General features: G+C 44.9%; 1 protein-coding gene across 16 annotated transcripts in view; it reads left to right on the top strand.

The window, feature by feature from the left end:
* Positions 1-19,053, top strand: part of RBFOX2 (RNA binding fox-1 homolog 2) — a 176,420-nt gene that overhangs the window by 97,246 nt on the left and 60,121 nt on the right. For all 16 annotated transcript variants that reach the window (XR_012629263.1, XR_012629265.1, XR_012629264.1 and 13 more), the window contains one exon: positions 14,898-15,122. Coding sequence is in view for 13 of the 16 variants with exons in the window: in XM_074871282.1 (XP_074727383.1) it covers positions 14,898-15,122 (225 nt within the window). In the remaining 3 variants the exon portion in view is untranslated. The remainder of the gene's footprint in view (positions 1-14,897; positions 15,123-19,053) is intronic.

Raw genomic sequence — 19,053 nt, forward strand, 5'->3', positions numbered from 1 at the left:
GCCCATCTGGGAGATGATTGCGTGGAGCCCATCCAGCAAGCTGGGTCTCTGTCTTCCCAAATTGAGAGTGTGTTGGGTTGCAGAGGGACATCTGTTTTGAAGGAGCATGTTTGTAGGACAGAGCAACTGTCCCTCTGTTCCATGCAGTAGCTTCAGACCGATGAGAAACAATTCTGGTTCTTTATGTCCTCATTGCTTCAGATTGAAACTTTTACATCTTCAAAGGAACAATTCACTTTTGCTTTCTTTTTGTTTTCAGTTAATTGTGCTCATTCTAAGGCAGTGAGGATTATCATCTTGGCTGCTTATATATTTGTGCTGTAGGAGCTCCTTCCTCCCTGACCTCAGTTACAGTGTTATGTGTTTCACACATTATCTCTTAAAGGAGGCAGTTGCACCTTTGAAAATTAGAAGAACTGGCAGACTCTCTGAAATCTTGTAGTGTTTTAGGTCAGTTGTCAGTGATAGTAACCTGATCTATGGCAAATCTTTCTCTCCCTCTTCGCAGGGTGCCTGCTCTACCCTTTTCATGCCAGTGGGGCTGATATGATCCAAATTAACTTTTGCATCTGTTTGCATTTATTTTCTGAATCATGAGAGGTCCTCAGGAGTCACATGGTTAAATGTTGGTTTCCTTCCCAACACTTTTTGTATTGTGGCAAACATTATCTTTCTTGTGTGGGATCAGATGCCATTTTTTTCCATGTTATTGTGCTGCCGGGTATGTGGCCCATGATGGGAATAACAGAGCTGCACAGTCAGCAGAGGAGCACTCAGTATTTTGATGTCTGCTACAAAATGGAGGCTCTTGCTCTAAGTTACTTGGTGAGGTAATTGCTCATCTTGCAGGATATTTTACTTCGGTGTATGAGGTCTTTTAATAGGATATGAAAGTACAAGGTGGTTTTTGGGCCAGGTTGGATCTGACTCCTGACTGGATCCTTTAGTTTTAGTGATACTCGGACAGTTGGGGTGATGGTTAGGAGCAGAGATATAAAATCCCAGGACTTGCTGCTGATAAACCAGCAGGATTGTTGTCACTCTCTGGACTACACCGCTTGATTGCTTTTATATTTTTAATACAAACAGCATCTTTCTGGTGTTGTGACTGATAGCCAGTTTTGAAGGAGGGATGCTGCTGCTCTTGCAGGAGGCTGCGGTCAGAAGGGCCAGAGAGTGGCAGCAGGTGATTGATCCACATATTCAGTATACAGCTGCTCTTCCTTGAAATGATATCTGGAGAGAGGTTTTGCTGTTTGACACTTCAGTACTTCACTTTGGAGCCAATTTGTGCCATAGAGCAGGGAGATGAGAGAGAATTTCATTAATAGGGAACCAGCCATCCCGAACAGTCTGTGCAGCACTCGGATACTGCCTTGGTCTCTTCCCTTGACCATGAGGACCATGGATGAAATAGCAGGAGCTCTGGCTTGCTGTAGGAAGCTCACTCTTGATGTGCTGCAGGGCCCTTTTCTGTGCATAGCAAAGATCCGGCTGTTCCCCTTCTAAGGTCTAAAAGCAGATGAAATGAGACTGCAGGGAAATTCAGCAGTTTAATCCAAGACTGTGCATCTGCAGACCTTGCTGACTTGTCGCATACCCTTGCATGCACCCTGCCGTGGCCCAGTCGTGACAGGGCTGAACCATTTGGTGCCCAGTTTGTACCTTAAGCTGGGCCAGGATCCAGGTATGAGGAGTGTCGTCATCTTGCACAGTCTGAGAGGCATCTTTGAGAGCATGTGACACACGGAGATTGCAGTTTAGTTACCATCATCTTTTAAAACATGGGCACCAGGAAAGGCAGAGATACTATCAATTACAGCCTTTACCTGGAAAGGAGATGCCCTGGTGGTGCAGGCTAGCTTGTGCCTGTCACTGAGGATAACCCTTTGGCTGCTGACTGCTCTTTATGAGGGTGTCTTTTTGGCTTCCTTTCACTCAGAGTAGGCTTAACTCTTTTCTGAAGGCTTCTCCATATATTGTGTGACCAGCAGATATCTTTGTCTTTTAAATCTAGTGACATATGCAGTGGAAGATGGTATGAAAGTCCATTTTTGAGCATGGTCATGGGTTTTATGGCCCTATAAATTTGTTCCTGAACAAGTGTCTTATATGTGATTTTGATTTCCTGCAAAATTTTCATTACTGCCTGAAATTGTTTTTTAAACAAAAGTTTCTTTATAAGTGAGACCATAGCTAAGGTCCCAGTTAAAAACATGTGCTTTTAGCACTATGAAAGTCATAATAACCCCCAGTACATGAACGACATGCAGATGACAGATGAATAAATGAATGCATTTTCTGTTATGTCTTAAACCTGTTTTCTAGACAGTGTTATTTGTGCCAGTGATGGCCAAGTTGTATACATCTGCTAGCATCCCACAGAGACCCCAGCAGAGCTGCCAGCAACCAAGAAATGCCTGAGTAAATGTACCTGCTGAAATTAAGGGAAGGAGTTGTGGGGAGAAAGGACAGGCTTTCACACTTTCTCACTCGATCAGGCACTGGTCGAGCTTTTGGGTTTGGTGATCTTGGTTTTTTGCTCTTCCAAGGTGCAATATTAAAAGATTTAAGACCCTGTGGGGTCTTAAAGCAAATTATTTTCTCCCTGGTGTGAGCACTATACCCAAAAGCCAGAGGCCCCAGAAGAGGTGAAAGCAAAGCATGCGGTAGCTGTATTCTGTACCTCTCTGAAAAGCAGAGCACCGTTTTACTTTTTAACAGTGTTTTTGCTTGTTTGGAAAGTAATGGGAGCTGTGTGATGAATATTTGAGGTGCTCAGGTGCCTGTTGAGGGCTGGAGGGAAGGAGGGCCGAGGGAGGGGCGGGTGTTGCAGGAGCTGGAGGGGCAGAACAGGGAGTGGCCCCAGCCCTGTGTGGTTGCCTGCCTGTTTTATCCTAGTAGACTTCTCATCCGGATGAATGTGCTCTGAAATATTTATTGCCCTGTTTAAATATTCATCGCTGCAAAGGCAGTGCAGCCTGATGGCAGCAGCAGAGCCTCAAGGGACAGGGGCTGCAGTAGTCCTTGGCATTTCCTTTCAGTAATATGATAAAAATATGTTTTAAAAAAAATAATAATTGGGCATTCCCCCACTGCAAGATTGACAGGAGCAGTCAGGCGTACATCTCGGTGTTTCCTCTTTGTGCCAGAGACTTGTGTTTGCTCTCAGGCTCGTATGCTGGGTTGCTGCTCTTGGTTGCCAGATGCCAATGCTTTTTTCCAGGACTGCATCCTGGAGCGAGCGGCTTTGTTTAGCCTGACACTGTGTGCGTGAAAGGGGATATACAGAAGGGGAGACTGACTGGCTGAAAGGGTTTAAGCGTTGTGTAGCCTGTTCTCTTGTATTTCTGTAGGTGTGAGCAGACAAACAGAGTGAGGAGGGGAAAAAAAGGACCTTTAATGCACTTGGCTGTGGAAGGTGGAGGTCTGCTGGGAATCATGGAGGGGTAAATTTCACTGGAACTGATGCAGTAACATATTAATGGAGATACAGATGCTGACAGGCATGCCACTGAAATGAGACGCTCTTATATCAATTTATCTTTTAAGGTTTATCAGTTTAGCTTCAGTAAAATAGAGCAGCTTAAAAGTGGGACGACCAGTAATATGCAGTAGTTTAATGTGACTACTTGGTATATCGCTGCTGTTAAATCCATGCATGTGACCAAGGCACTGATGCAGTGGTGACAAGGGAGAGCAGCATGGGGGCTGTAGGAGCTGAATTAATGGCACCCAGGCCAGGAGGAGCCATCTGAAAGGTGGTGAAATGCACTGCTGACCTCAGGCTTCACCTTTGAGTCATACAGATGGCCTGTGTAGGGGAGAAGTCAATGCTGGTTTGTGGTTACAGCAGGAATTTGGTAAACATACGTTAGCTGGAAGGCCTGGGGGAAAGAGGCTTTAAAAGGATTTTATAACGAAGGGGAAATATTTCCTGAGATACTTGACAAATTCACTGTGTATAGTCTTTATGCAGGCTTACATGGGGACACTAAAAGTTCAGCATAAGTGAAGCAGGTAGTGAGAATGACATATGCTAAATATCCATGTAACCTCTTGTTCTGGGATGAAGTGGCTTTCAGGTGCATTTTCAAGTTGCACTTAATGTAGCGTAACTATGGGCTGCTGTGAGAAGAATAGTCCCCCTCATGTCTCTTCCCTGGATGTATGTTCAGCCTCCTCACTGCTTTGGGCATCGGACTTAGGCAGATACAAAGTGAGACCATTCAGTTTATGACCAAACAGATGACTGTTGTTTGGATTAATTTTCTGGCTATGGCTGTGGCATGGCTAGATCTCACAACAGCTGAGGAGGGGAGCAGAGCCACTGCTACTGAGGCCAGTTGGTAGTTTAATCATATGAGGTGATGCACAAAACTGCATCTATATTTCTCAGTAGATTGTTCCTCTCCATAAGGTGAAGTCTTTTTACTCATAAATGTCTGCTGCTTAGTTTAATCTGCTTTAATTTGTGTGCATTGATTTCCACCAGCTCTTCTTTGCTTTCCAGAATTGTCCTATAGATCTGGCTTTAGATCACCTCTTCTGACTGTGTGTGTGTTGTAGGCCATTATGGCTCACTCAAGTACCTCTGTTTGCATGTTTTCAGCATGAAGAGATGGAAAGGACTGAGTCCTCACCAGCTGACTTAATGACTGTCATTTAGAAATCAGCAAACAAAATAAAATGGTGTCTTTTACCAGAGCTGAATTTATCAGACTCGGCTTCTGGCTATTGGTTTTCTTGATGCCTTTGTTCATTAGATTAAATATTATTAGTGCCTACTCCACACCACTAATATACTTTCACAAAATAATCAGTTGCCACTTAATTTTTTTAAAATTATAAGCTAAATAGATTGGGCTTTTCAAGTTTTTCAGTATACGGCCATGTGGCTTTTTCCAATCTTGTGGTCATTTTTGTGGCTCTTTCATGTTCCCTTTTGAGTTTTTTAATTCCATTTTCAAAATGCATATGTGGAAGCATGTATTTTATTTTTCATCTGGCCAAGGCCACATACCAAAGTAGCAGTGCTTCCAGCATCCTAGTTCTTGGTGATACATCCAAACATCTGTAGTCACTCTTTGTACCAGGCTGCTGCACTGGTGAGTTGCTTCTCCGTGACCCTCTGCTTTCCAGGACACCTAGTGGAGGCTTCCCTGAAAATGGAAAACTCCTCCTGGAACAAATGAGTAGCAGGAGATATGAGAATGCATAGCTGGAATGGAAAGTAACTGTGTGAAGAAACCTGTGTTTTTAAACTGTCAAATTTCTGTTCTCTAGCATGTGCCAAGTCAGTCACAGATTTCCTCTGCTGCATACCCTGAGAGCAGCTTGATACAATATTGTTGCTGTGTTACTGAGTCCCGTTTGCCTTGAGTCACAGCTGAGTCCCATTTGCCTCGGCTGGGTCTGTGCGTGTCTCATCCCCATCTTCTGTACTGAATTCTGACTGTACTGCAGGATAGGCCAGTAGCAGTGAAAATGTGACAGGGCTGAGACGTTTAGCTGCTTGCATTAAAAAAAAACCGAGCCCCAAGAGAAGCTCTGGTTTTGTGTTTAAGTATGCTGTATACATCTCGTCCCACACCTTTGCTCCGTAGTCACGTCCGAACGCGCGGCTCCTCACTATGGTTTCTGCCAGCTCTGCATTTCTTTCCGAGGCATTCAACGCTCTCCAATTGATTCCAGATGTGCTCTCCCCTTCCTGGCACTTTCTCCCTTCCTCCTCCTGCGCTGGCAGCAGAGGCAGGGCTGCTTTTTTCCTGTGAGGTGCTGGAATTAGCGCAGGCAGGCAGGAGGACTTTCCTGCTGGCCACTGAAACTGGGGGAGCTGAAGGGGCCTGTGTAAGTGCTGTATAAGTGAAGCTGCCTGATGGGGCTGTGAAGTTCGTCCATCTTCCAGGAGCCAAGTCAGCTCAGAGCAGCACCTCTGCACAGCTCAGTACCGCCTTCAGCTTATACCCCTCACAGCAGGGGAGAGAGGAGACAAGGAAGCCTGATGCCAAAAGCAATCTTCAAAATCCTTTCTAGAAGAGTGCTGGATATATAGAGAGATCTGGAAGAGTCTATTACAGATAGCTGTGTCACATAGTAACAGCTTTGAAAAATTCCTGTGACTAAAGTAGATACAAATCTTTCTAAGGGGCTGAACGAGCATCCTGAGGATTTAAACATTCAGGAAAGCAGTTTGAGGTTGCAGGAATAACTCCACGCTCACTGAGATTTGGTGATGTGCTTGTAGATACAGGGCAATAGTTCCATTTGCAGAGCAGGAACATGGGATGAGAAATTGCTTATCAGTCCAGCTCAGGTACCTGATTGGGGTTGGAGAAGCAGATACTGGTTTTTAGAAATATGATGTCACCTGAAGAGTTACTATCTTTCTTGAAACAAAGCCATCTGAAATGAACAATCTGATCGCAGAATTAGCTGAGGTGACAGTAGCTGTGACGCTACCCTGACAGCCTGGTCAAGAGTTATCATGGGACCAGGTGGCATTTTCTTCCCTGTTATATTTCCATGTTCTGCAGACCTTTTACTGAGCAACCAGGAACCGCTGGTCAGGAGTAAGGCAGAAAACCAACACAGGCAGGTCCCCTGTGCCATTTTAGTCGTGCACATGAGCGTCCAGGTGCTCTGATGCAACCATGGACGACTCCTGAAAGAGCAGTTACTACACTCCTTCCCCACCACTGGTCTCTGGTTCCTGCTGCCTCCTTGCATGAGGATCCACAGTCACGCAACTGTGAGTGTGATCAGTTTGCTAATCCGCTGAAAAGCTAACTGCAGTTAGCTTGGATTTAAACATACATGACACATCTGCAGCACATTGTTTTCTTAGCTATGATTCATTTGAATTCTGGGCCAAAAGAAGAAACTTAACCCTCTTTGCCTGACAGTAATCTCAATTGTGTGGGAGATGCTTCTACCGCTCTGGGTGCCTGCTGATTAACGTATGACTAGATTCATAGTATTCTGAGACTATTTTCACACTGATTTGTTGAAAGCTAGTCGTCTTATGGAAATTTTTTTTCCCCAAGAACGTTTGACTATGAATATGAAGTGGAAAATATTCACTTGGAATATTGCAGAGGTGGGAGGAACACAGCCAGGGTAGGTGCTAAAGGACTGATCTGGAACAAAAAATTGAGCCTGAACCTTTCTCTTACTTGATGGCTTTCCTGCTGAGGATGTATCTATCCTGGTGACTTTTTCCTTTGTTCCACACCCTCACCCCTTCCTCCCCGATAATTCTCGGAGGTAGTTTCATTCCTAATATGGAATGGAAACAGATGTTGAGACCTCAATGTAGTCTCTTGAAGCACAAGTCTCTCTTTCTAATCAACCCCAGAGAGTGTGAATTGATTGAAAGAGTTTGTTGGGACGCCTTTGTGCCAGTAACATTTAACCATTTTCTTTTTTTGGAATGGGGAATAAAGTAAATTTCAAGAGCAGAAAAACAGTGCTTTTTTAAAATCTGGAAGGTATGTTTCAGGCTGGTAAGTAGATGTGGCTCTGGGCCTTATTAGTGTTGTGTAACTCTAAAGCTTTGGCTGTATCCAACGGGAAGCCTCTTTGCAGGTTGCCCAGGGGCTTCTTAATTAAGCATGTATGCATTCAGCACCGAGAGTCTCCGTTTGTGCATTGGGGTAGAGCAAAAGTTGACCATTATGGAAATAATGACAGCATGGGAGATGAGTAAGTGCTTCCTGTGTATAAGAGTCAGATAAGACTATGATTTTCTTTCATCCTTTCCTACAAAAGAGGGGCTTGAACTTCTTCTCCATAAAGTTCTTAAATGCATTTTAAAAAAAGAAAAAGGCCAGCTGTTTCACTTCACAGAACAGTTTTTGGTGGCCTGGAATGATACAGTGTATATTGGAAGATAACTTGTTCTTCCCTTGCTTTTTATATATCTAGAAGAAGGAGGGGCAAGATTAGATAATCTAGTGCAGGCTTGCATCAGGAAGATGAAGAAAACATGCCTTTAAATGGTTAGCTAGGTGCAAGCTTGAATGCAGTCATCTTTTTCTTTCTTTCCTTTTTTTTTCTGGTGGAAGGTTAGCTTATTTAGGCTTAAGTTAACCTAATGCAAAAAGCATCACTTAAAATGCTTATATCCAATTTAAATTAAGAAAAGGATTCATACATATAAACTTTCCTCTGTTTTAACAAAACTAGCATAAAACTCCACCAAACTTCTGCAAAATTACCTATAGGTAGAGCACTGCTTTTGGGAGGATTCAGGAGGAATTGCTTTTTTGCCCGTGGTGGTAGAGTCAAAATCCAGCATCCTCTTCTGTTACCCCAATATGTTATAGATCAAATGAAGATCAAGCTCCAGACGTGCAGATGAAATACAAAGCTCTTATTACTGTGTTCCTCTTCAAGGTTCTTTTATGATCAACCCCCATCAAGAAAAAGAGTGATTTTATCAGTCTGGGTCGCCAGCCAGCCAGCCATGCCAGTCTTGCTCTCTGGAGTAACAGAAATGCCTTTGTAGTGTGGACTGTGGGTGTCGAGTTAGGGTCACGTACCCCTCTGAATTCAGGAACAGGTTTGTACAAAGATGAAGAATACAAGATGGTTATATCCTTTGCATATATCCTTTTCACCTACAAACTTCCTTTCCATAGGCATTTTACCCACTCTTCCCATTCAGAAACTAATCCCTAATGAAATGGCTGTGACGGAGAAAGTGTTATTACTGCATTTTCATAAAAAAAGCTTGTATGATGTTTGAGGGCACCTGCAGGGTTCACATGGCCAAGTCGCTCTTTTGGCATGACTGGGGGGTTGGAAAGCCATCATTTCATCCTGTACATCACTTTGCCTCATGTTTGAGTATCTTCATGACCCTAAAGAGCAAAAGCACAGTTTTTGAAATCAAGGCTTAGGTTCCACGTGGTGTGAGAACTACCAGTGTAGGTTGGGGTTTATCTCTGGTGTAATTCCCCAGCCCGTGGTTTTCTGGAAGGGATAATGCTTGAGTTCCTGGTGGGTCTTGGAGCATCCCTCATGCTGCTTTGTATCCATTTCCATTTGTGAAGTAATTTCTTGCTGATATGTTTGTTATCATTGGACAAATTGTGGGATTGCCTGGGGAGAGGGTTAATGCATGCTGGAGACTGGCTCCCGGCAGCCTAAGCTCATCCAAGTGCTGGTGCTCATGGCCCTTCCCTCCCCAGCTTCTCCACCCCCCTCTCCTTTCTGGCTCTGGTTCTCCTCCAGCTCTGTGCCAAGCCATTTCAGCATTCTTAACTGGGAACAAAACTAACCTGACGGTTTTTTTCTTGGGATATGTGCTGAAATTGCTCAGTGGAGGGTGGATGGAGTGCTGTGGCTGGCAGGAGAGAGATGGCAGAAGTGCACAGCTGGAGGTAGGACAGCAGCAGCTCCAGCCAGAGACCCTCTGGAACCCTGGCCAAGAGCTCAAGTCCCACTGGGGCTCCTGCCGGAGGAGCCCTGGGAGGGGGAGGCTGTGTTGGAAGGGTATGGGAAGGGGAGCCTGCTACAGTAACCTTAATTTATGTTCAGCTGAGAGAAGGGGCAGGGGGGGAAACCCAGCCCATGTTCCTTATTATTCTCTTGCTCCTGGGCAGCAGTGTTGTGTGGTAGGCCCTTTCTCTCTCGTCTGCATACAGCTGGGGAGCAGGGCTTGGTGTCTTCTGCTGGAGCTGTGTGTCACGTTTGCCTCCCTGACAGGAGGCTGTGACCTGGGTTGGAGGAGGGACAGCGCCAGTCCCTGTATCTCCCTCGCTCACAAGGATCCCTTTCATGTGGAAGCTGAGGGCAGACAGCGGCTCCAGGTTGAATGGTCATGCCAGGCTCTTCAGATCCAAGCTACAAACATTTTTGCTGCTTACAAAAGGGTTTAGGTTAGTGCAGAGAGCAAACAGTTGTAGCCTGGAACACACTGATCTTCACAAACAGGTTAATTGCCTCCATTAGCTGCAACTCAGTTGCTTCAAGGTTTCATAAATGAGTTCAGTGAAAGCATACCTATTAGAAACCCCGTTCCACTAATAGCCATATACTCACATCTGTCCCAATAATTTGGAGGTTACTAGAGTTGAAAGGCAAATTTAAGAGATTATTTGATGTTTACATACTGTAGCATTTCTCTGCACCTTTCTCTGATGCTTATGACTCGCAGCAGGGTTATGGACGGCACCGACCGTTCACCTTGTGGCAGTTTGCATGGAAATGTCTATATAGAAATTGTACCGGTTTGGCTTTACCAGGATTATAATTTTTATTTGGTTGGTTATGCTTTAATATCTATGCATATTATAATGTACCAATACAGAAGGGATCTGGAGCTGCATTGCTATGAGGCTCCTTTCACATCCCTATAATTATACCCATTTCTAAAATGAGCAAAACAAAACCAGCACTTCACAAAATAGACTGATCTTTGACAGGTTTATGGAAGTAAGAGGCCTTTGTATGTGTTTCTGGTGTTCGCTCTTGGTGCTCAAGTGCTGTGATCTTGGATCACCACCTGCTGTCTGCTGAAAGAATTCATCCGATGTCGCATTTGCTGAACCACATTGCTTCTCATTGAGACATCGTCCTCAGCTCCCACCCTTTTGCAAGGTACCTCTGCGTGCAGTTACTTACTGTTCCTCTGCTTAGCTTGGAGCTAGAAGGTTTGTTAATTAAGTTAAATCTGTGTCCCCGTTAGGGATTTTTCAGTGTTTTAGCTAACTTGTTTTTTAAACAAAATGTGGGACAGGTTTGTACTGAGCTGTGTAGGCCAAACCCTCACTTAAGGAAGTTGACACCTGTAAGGACATGACTGGGCTTTTGTAGGACTGAGAATAGGGGCCCGAAAGGGAAGTCCAGATGGGTATCCCATATCCCTCTTGTGCCCTGAGGGCTTGGGTGCTGATGAATCAGATGTCAACATTTTGCAAAAGGGGAGCTGCTTTGAATTCCTACCTGATCTGGATGAGTGATTTCTGTGGGAGCAGAGCAGCAGCATGAATAGAAAACATAGGAATTGCTGGTTTTCTTTGAACTATAAGTTACCATATATTGTACTAAGTTTTTTTCCTTTTTTTAGGGGGGATATGTTAATTACCCTGAGTTCCAGTTGCACTGAAAAGCCTTTCCCAGTTTGGTGAGCATGGGATGGCAGATAGTATGGTCAGTGCATGGCAGCATAAACTCATGGAGGAAATCAGTTAACCTGGAACTGCCAAAATTATTTCTGCAGCCCAGTGCCTCTCAAGCTCCTCTCCTGGAGACTGCCAGCCACCCTGTATTGTGGCTGAGAGAAGTGTGTCTCTGTTCCTGAACATTAGTTAACATTTGTTTCATGCCATGACACAAGTTGAAGACAGCAATAGTTTTTGTGGGGAGCTGCAGCCAGGCTTTCTGACTCCTGTGATGGCATCCTTGTGCGTGTTTGGGGATGGTGACTACTCTTGGACATAACCATCTCAGTCTATTGTTGCATTTGAGTCTATGTTTAAGAGAATTTCAGGAGCTAAAACAGGCAGGACTGGCAATTCAGGGAGGTATGTTGTCAAGATTGGATAGACAAAATACTTTTAGTTGAGTCTCTCCTACATACGGACCTTCAGGGCTTCTCCATGTTCTTTGTACCTCCTGAGAAGTTGGAAAAGCAGTGCCTCTGCCTGCAGAATTTTCCCTGCTGGGTTACAAGTAGGGAAAAGGAGATCAGGTTCTATGTTTGAAGATAAATGGGATTTTTTTTCTGTGTTAATTCTTGAAAATATGAAGTGTTGTGTAAATGTTGAAATTTGGTAGAATAACAGAAGAGGTAGAATCTCCTCTGGGTTTGGAGCATATCAGTATGCTGTGAAACCTGTAGAGATCTCATTGGGAGTCCTTTTCCGTACACACTAGTGGAAACAGAAAAAAGAGTAATTCTAAAGCATCAAAGGAAATTAAAGTTACCAAAAAAAAATTCACATGGGAAACATGTATATAATCATATCAAGAGAAAAATAATTTGAGGTACAGATACGCCATGAGATGATGAAACCTGGACAAGCATAGTGGTGATAGATCTACAGATAACCTGAGACGTTAAATTAAGGATAAATTTGTAATAAAAGATACGATTTTTGCATGTTGGTGCGATTGGGGGGAGAGTAACAATGGTATTAAAAGCACTTCATTCTGCACCAGAAATCCCTTATTTGAAAATCCTAAGAACGTCAGAGAGAAGTAATAAGTAAAGTTACCAGGATCTTTTGTCTTGTGAGATGTGATTAAGTTCAATAAATATGTATTACCAAAATGCCACAAGCAACAGAAGAGAGCATTTTTCATCCTTCAAACCGTTGTAGATAATTGAAGAAGGGAGAGAAAATATTTAAAAGGTTGAAATGCATTTAAACTGGAAGAAACAGTATTAACTGAGGAGTAAAAACATTGAAAATAAGACTACATAAGGTTTATGGGCTGGCATTTTAAGTAGTCTAAGAGTGAGATTAAGCAAAATGCTGGAATATGTCCTTTGGGGAGCAGCCCTGCACTGTTGAGAGGACAGCAGAATGGGTTTTGTTTGTGGCTAATTAGCATTCTCTTCCTCCTATCTGGAGTACTACGGGCTTGTAAACCTAGCTTGTTCTAAGAACATTGGAAATCGTTTCTGTTACTGCATCTTTCGTGGGGTTACCCTACTGATTTTTGAAACTTAAAAAAGAAATCAGTCTCATATTTAGCTCTATTTTAAACATGAGGAATGTGCAGACAGCATGGACTGTATGGAAACACACAATTGGATATAATGAAATACTGTAAGCGAAAGAGCTTGAAAAGGAGACAGATGGAGTGGAACGGTCATGACAGGGGATAAATAGTTTGAGTAGGTGAGTGATGGGGTTGCTAATACCTGGTTTGCAGCGGGATAGCCATTGTTTAGCCTCTCCTCCTTCCTGTTTGTAATAAAGTTTTCCCTGCAGATCTTGATCATGGTTTAGCTTGAGTCAGAAGCTCCTTGCTTTGAAGCCGAGAATGGCAGGGGAGCCTGCCTTTGGCGGGGGCGGGGGGCGAACCCCTGTCCTGCTTTCAGAAAATGTGCTCACTATGTGAAAAACCTCTGCAGAGCTGCTAGTTTACAACACAGGTTGCAGTGGGTTGGGGGAGTGCGTGCAAGGAACTGAGCACTGGCCGTGGATGGCGTACTTGCCTGAATTTTTCTTTCTCAGGTAAGGCTGTGGAGTTTTGTGTTTCTGCAGACAGCAAGGCTTTGCGGCAGCTGGACTTTAGTTAATGAAGCCGCCCAGTGGAGGCCAAGGCTGCAGCTCAGCTCTCCTAAGTGGTATTGAATGCCCTTCCCTCTCCTTCTCCCCAGCTGTGGGAACACATGGCCACGTGGCCCCCAGGGGAGGCAGACCAGATAGACTAATGTCAGAGCAAATTTGGGATTCAGCCAGTGTCTGAATGACCCAGTGCTGGCTAGAGGTGTGCCGCGTTTATCATTGTTTCCTTTGCCCGGAAGGGAAAGCTGCAGGTAGGCTGATAAAGGGACTGAAAGGTTTGTCCGGCTTCACTGGAGGTCTGTCAGCCCCTGCATGCTCTCTGCTGAAAGGCTGCTTGGTAATTCCTACTCTGCCTTTCCTATCTGCAGAATAAGGTCTGCTTCTCTTTTACTCCCTTGATTTAAGCATGCTGGTGTCAGAATAGGCTTGAGCACCTTTGGGCTTTGTGGGGGAGGACCCAGGGCTGGAACAGCAGCCAGAATTTAAAATCAGGATTAGTCTGTTGACACACACATAAATCAAACAGCCCTCCTATCATAAATCTTTTCTGTGGATTTTTTTCTGCTGCTGCAGTGGAAGCAGTAGGAGCAGTGCAGCAGCCTGGGCTTCCCAGGGTTGGGTTTCAATGTCAAGGCTGTTCTTCACCCCAGGTGACTGAATGCAGCTGCCTGCTCCCCCACTGGCAAGATCCCTGCAGGGCTGCATGCTTTTGTGATTGCTTCGGATGGATTTCAGGCATGGTGGGGTAGGTTTTCTGCTGTCTTTCAGGGACATCTTGTGCATGGTCAGCAGTCTGAGTCATCTGGTTGGTGTCAACTACATCTCAGGCAGTGCTAAAAACTGCTAAAAAGTCCACTGTCCTAGTGTAGAGGTTTCTGTGGGATACCCTAAACTGAGGGAGGAGTGGGTGATTAATCCCTTGTGTGACGGTAGTGATGCTCAGGACTGGGGGGGGAGTGAACGTGCTCCAGGCTTGTGTTCTCAATGCGGATCCCAACAGCTTTTTGGTGTCTTCAGCACAGTCAGCACAAAGCAAATGGGATATTCCAGTGACTGATACTTGAGCATCCGTGCTCAGTACTCAGCGCTGCCAGAGCAAAGGAGGGGGCTGCTGCACAGACAGTTTTAAAATGAGTACTTATTTTCTCTCACTGTAACACAACAGAGAGGAGTGTACTCTGAACCACATGATGTGCTTGCTTGTGAGCAGAGCCGTGAGGGCCAGCCTAGAGGAGATGGACCCAGATATGATACTTCTAGGCATATTAAAAAACCCTGTTCTTCTGTCTGTGTTTCATTCTCCGTTTCAGTGCCTGTTCCCCCTTCCAAAATAATGCCTTACTGTGCGTAAAGCCTTGTGTGAGATTACAGGGGTTTGCAATTTGCAAGCCCCATAATTTCTTCTCTGTATGCCACCTGGTAGTGAGAAAGTTGCCCCAAAAAGACTAAGAAAACAGTGTCATGGCTCAGAGGAGTGATGCATGCTCTTTTTGACAGAGAAGATAATAGAAGACTGTGCAATATTGTGGTGGCTGTGGCTGGGGTAGTCACATGAAACATGGTGTGTGTGTGTGCATATCATTTCTCAGGCTGATGTTTTGATTCATCTTCTGTAGTATAAAGCTGTTTTCTCCTTTTCCCTCTCTTCAGGGTAACCAGGAGCCAGCAGCAACTCCTGATGCAATGGTGCAGCCATTCACCACAATCCCATTTCCGCCACCCCCACAGAATGGGATTCCCACAGAGTATGGGGTGCCACACACTCAGGACTATGCAGGCCAGACCAGCGAGCACAATCTGACGCTCTACGGAAGCACGCAGCCGCATGGAGAGCAGAGCACGAACACGGCCAGCACGCAGAATGGATCTCTTGCAGTAAGTGCAGAAGGGTGCAGAGCCAGCAGAGCAGCACCATGCTTTGGGAAAGAGCAGCTGTTGATTGGATTGCTGACTGTTTCTTAAGAGTATGCAGCAAATCAGCGATAGACCTGGAAAGGCGAAAATTACAAACAAAACAGAGCTTCTGACCTTCCATTACTAGGTTCCTGTCTTTCCCCTTGTGAGTGTTCCCCTCATAAACAGGTGTCTACAAAGAGCAGTAGTACTTGACATCATGGTGTTTTTGCCATCATGGCATTGTCCGAAGATAGTTCTTTACAAAAGTGTTAATTACCTTGTGTTAATTGGCAAACAGTTGAAATGAATGTGTTGGAGGCAAATTCTGGAAGGTTGACTGTATGAAGGATCGCCCATACATTGTAGGTGTAATCCTAATGTGGTTTTGTTTTCAGGAAGCGAGCAGACCAGAAAAATACTATTCTTTGACTTTTTGGAGATTACAGGGAGCTTCAGGGGGTAAAGATAGGAGAGGACCTCTCAGCTACTGGGCATCCATTTGCCAGACAAAGATTTTCACCTTGTATTTTTTTGCTTTCTTCTTCCCATGGCCTGGAACTGGCACCAGGCAACATGCTGACAGATTATCCAGGAAAAGCCTTATCCATCCCTTAAGCCACTTGTTCAGACTTAACTTCCTAATAAAGAGTCTTATGGTGAGAGCCTTTGGTGCTCAGGGGTGGACTTAATTTGTTAATGCTTTCAGTTTTACTTGTAGTTGAGTGTTTGGCTCATAGAGGTTATTCTTTTCCCCCAGTAAGTACTGAGTGAATTCAGTGCCAATGATTGGAAGAACTGATAGTGCCAGCTTGAGAGGGCATGGTTCCCGGCATGTGCCTCTGCTTCTTCTGCAGTGGGCAGTGGCTGCATGGCTGACACCGCTGGTTACGACTTTGATATCTTTGAGTTCATCCTGGGAACACCGCAACTTCAGCATCTTGAAGAACAACAAGAGTATGAACTGCGCACAGTGCATGAAATGAACTTCAGGTGCCTTACTCAGCAAGCACAAATGTAGATGAGAAGAGATCATGCTGGAAATAAAACTTAGAGCTGGTGCAGTGTGCAGAAATAAAAATCATCATTTTAGTACCAGATTGTCCGATGTTGTTCCAACCTGTAAGGTCTGGGCTGCCCATCTCCAGCATACAGCTATCTCGAGCACTGCCGGTTGGATGGGAAAGCTGGAAATGGGGCATAAAATAGGGCAGTGGCTTTCCCCATGTACTTTTGCTGTTCCCATCCTTGCCCAGAGCTTAAGAGCGTTTCTTTTTAGTGGAAATGATCTGAGCCTTGACCTTGGATGTAAGCTCTTGCCAGCCCTCCTGCTCCTCTTCCATATTAGGAGCCATCTCCGTGGTGCTGCAGGGCCAAGCTCTGTGTTTCATCAACTAATTCCGGCTCTGAGGAGCCCACAGCGTGTGGGGAGGCTGGCTAGCCTGCAAGGAGGGACTGGGAGCCCATCTGTGGGGGAGGGAGCGTTGCTGGGAAACTGCTGGGAGGCAGCAGTGTTGCCAGGAGGCTGCAGAGGGAGCCTGACTGCCAGGGGTTATCCAAGAAACAGGCTGAATAGCACATAAAGCTTGTACTGGCTATTGGAAACAGGTGGGCATGTCTGGTCTGACCATTTGATGTGGGTTAAATATGTGCGAGCTGAGCATGCAGAGTTGGTCTCGCAGACCATAGCTAGCCAGGAAAGGGTAGGGGCACAGATGAATGCGATGCTGCTGCTATGGCTGGACTGATCAAACCCAGAGGATCCCAGATGGTGGCACTTGAAGAAATCCAGGGGGAGGGGGAAGGTGCCTCATGCAGCCAAGGGCCTTTCACATGCACAGGGTCCTGGATCTTCTGATTCCCTTTATCTTTCTGTCCAGGACTCCTGTATGAAGTTATTTTGAATCTGTGGGCTGCCTTGGGATGTAGTTGCTTGTAACTTTTCTCCTTCTCAGTACACTGATGATTGATGTAGGAACTAGGGGAAGGAAGAAGGCTCAGTAGTTACTCAAGATAAAGTGTGCTATTAAAATACACCAGAGCGGGTTAGTTATTTCACTTGAATATCTACAGCTAATGTCAAGAATCTTGTCCATAACATACGCTGGTTATTACTTGTTTGACATACATGTTCAGTCCATGTGGACTAGACTGCTGTACTTTAAGGCATCTTTTCCTTTCACCATTTTGTTGTCTTGCTCAAACAACAGTGCTAACTTTAATAGAGCAAAAAGTCGTTGCGGGTGATGTATGATCTTTCCCTCCCAATATTGCAACTGACAAGCACAACTGCTGTCATGTGCGTGAAGGTGATACCCCAGACCGAACAGCTGGTGGATTTTTTAGCTGCTGACTTGAAGCCTGTGCTCCCATGGGATGATTCAGAAATTCCTTCACCCAGACAGATAAGGTCTCTCTTTGCTTTTAAGAACAAGGCCTGTGCTTGGTCCACTTGGCAGGACAGAGTGAGATAGCAAAAGGTGTGCTCAGGTGGTGGGGCTTTCCTGCTTTTCAGGCTGGTAGCCTTTAGGATAATTGCAAAAGTAAGAGAGAATATGGGGTGGCTTAAAGGTCCCTCATGGAAAGGTGAGTTTCATCTGGTTGGAAAGATGTTATGCAGCAACGTAATGGGGTTTATAACAGAGTCCCTAACACACTGTGGGAGCACCTTTTCATAGAAACTTGGCAGAGTTTGGCAGGCAAGTCAGATTAAATGATCTGAGATTAGTGGTGGTGTCTGAGTTAATAGACAGTGGTCTGGAAGCCTGAGATCAAGCATCAGCAGTGAACTTAAGTAAAGTAAACTTTGAGAGTCAAAGTCTATGCCTTCCTGTGTAGTCTAAGAGCTCTGAGCAATGGGACATGACTGATAGTGTCATCAGCTAAGGACGAGCTTTGTTCTGGAGGTCTGAGTGTAGTGGAAAGCATTCAAAGCTCTCAGAGCAGGGACATGGAAAAGAAATTGGCACAATAGGTGGTGTAATACAAACAGCTTAATATTTTGGAATCTTTTTTTATTTTAGGATCAAGCCTCATCTGTGGGGCTTTGTTTCTTGCTTGGCACGTGGGTCTCCTGGTCTTCATCTCCAAGCATCTGTCCTTTCTCTTGATACTGTCCCAAAGCACAGCTGAAAGACCCAGATTAAAAATAGACTGAGGTACCAGACCATATTTGGCCTACTTGGTCTGCCTGTTGCAGCCAGTCTCTTAAACCGTTGACACTCTGCATTTCACTTCCTGTGGTACTGGGTCGCCTGGTTTCTCCCCTCTTCCCCCCCTCTTAGTTTACATTAGTGCGCTTATCCCTAATGGAGACACCCAGCACAGATAGCTGCAAGTGGAGATGCTAATTAGGCTTTCAGTACCTCTGGCAGCTGAGGTGATCTAAAGATTCACTGCTGCCAGAAAGGAGAGATCTGGCTCTAAGCGCAAACTCCCACTCCTGTTTACTGGCTCTGGCATTCCTTACGTGAGCCGCTTTAATTCACTGACCTGGCAGAAAGCTGTCCAATTCTTTTGCTGGGTTAATGAATTAGAGCAGCTCTTGGAGGGATCCAGAAAATGCTGTTGTTGCAAGGTGAGCGTATAGAGTGCATGGCCAGAAGCTGAGAGCAATTGTCAGCTCTCTGCATCTCCTGGTACTCTACTGTGGAGGGAAGATTAATCATCCCCTGAACTAAAAAAGGTTGCTTGATAGTAAATGCAATGCACTTAATACTGTGAGCTGATTATTCAACTCGTTTCTCTTGTTAATGTCAGAGGGAAGAATTTGTGTGTCTGTATAAATTATGGAATGCAGCTGGAGGTATAGAAGTAGAGGAATAAGTTTATGTAAATTACTTTGCATGAAAATGGCAGGTGCTGTCACCTTGGTGTTAGGTTGTCATGAACCAATATAAAGCATTATTTAATT

The sequence above is a fragment of the Strix uralensis genome, chromosome 5 (genome assembly GCF_047716275.1).
Source record: "Strix uralensis isolate ZFMK-TIS-50842 chromosome 5, bStrUra1, whole genome shotgun sequence".
Classification (NCBI taxonomy): Eukaryota; Metazoa; Chordata; class Aves; order Strigiformes; family Strigidae; genus Strix; species Strix uralensis.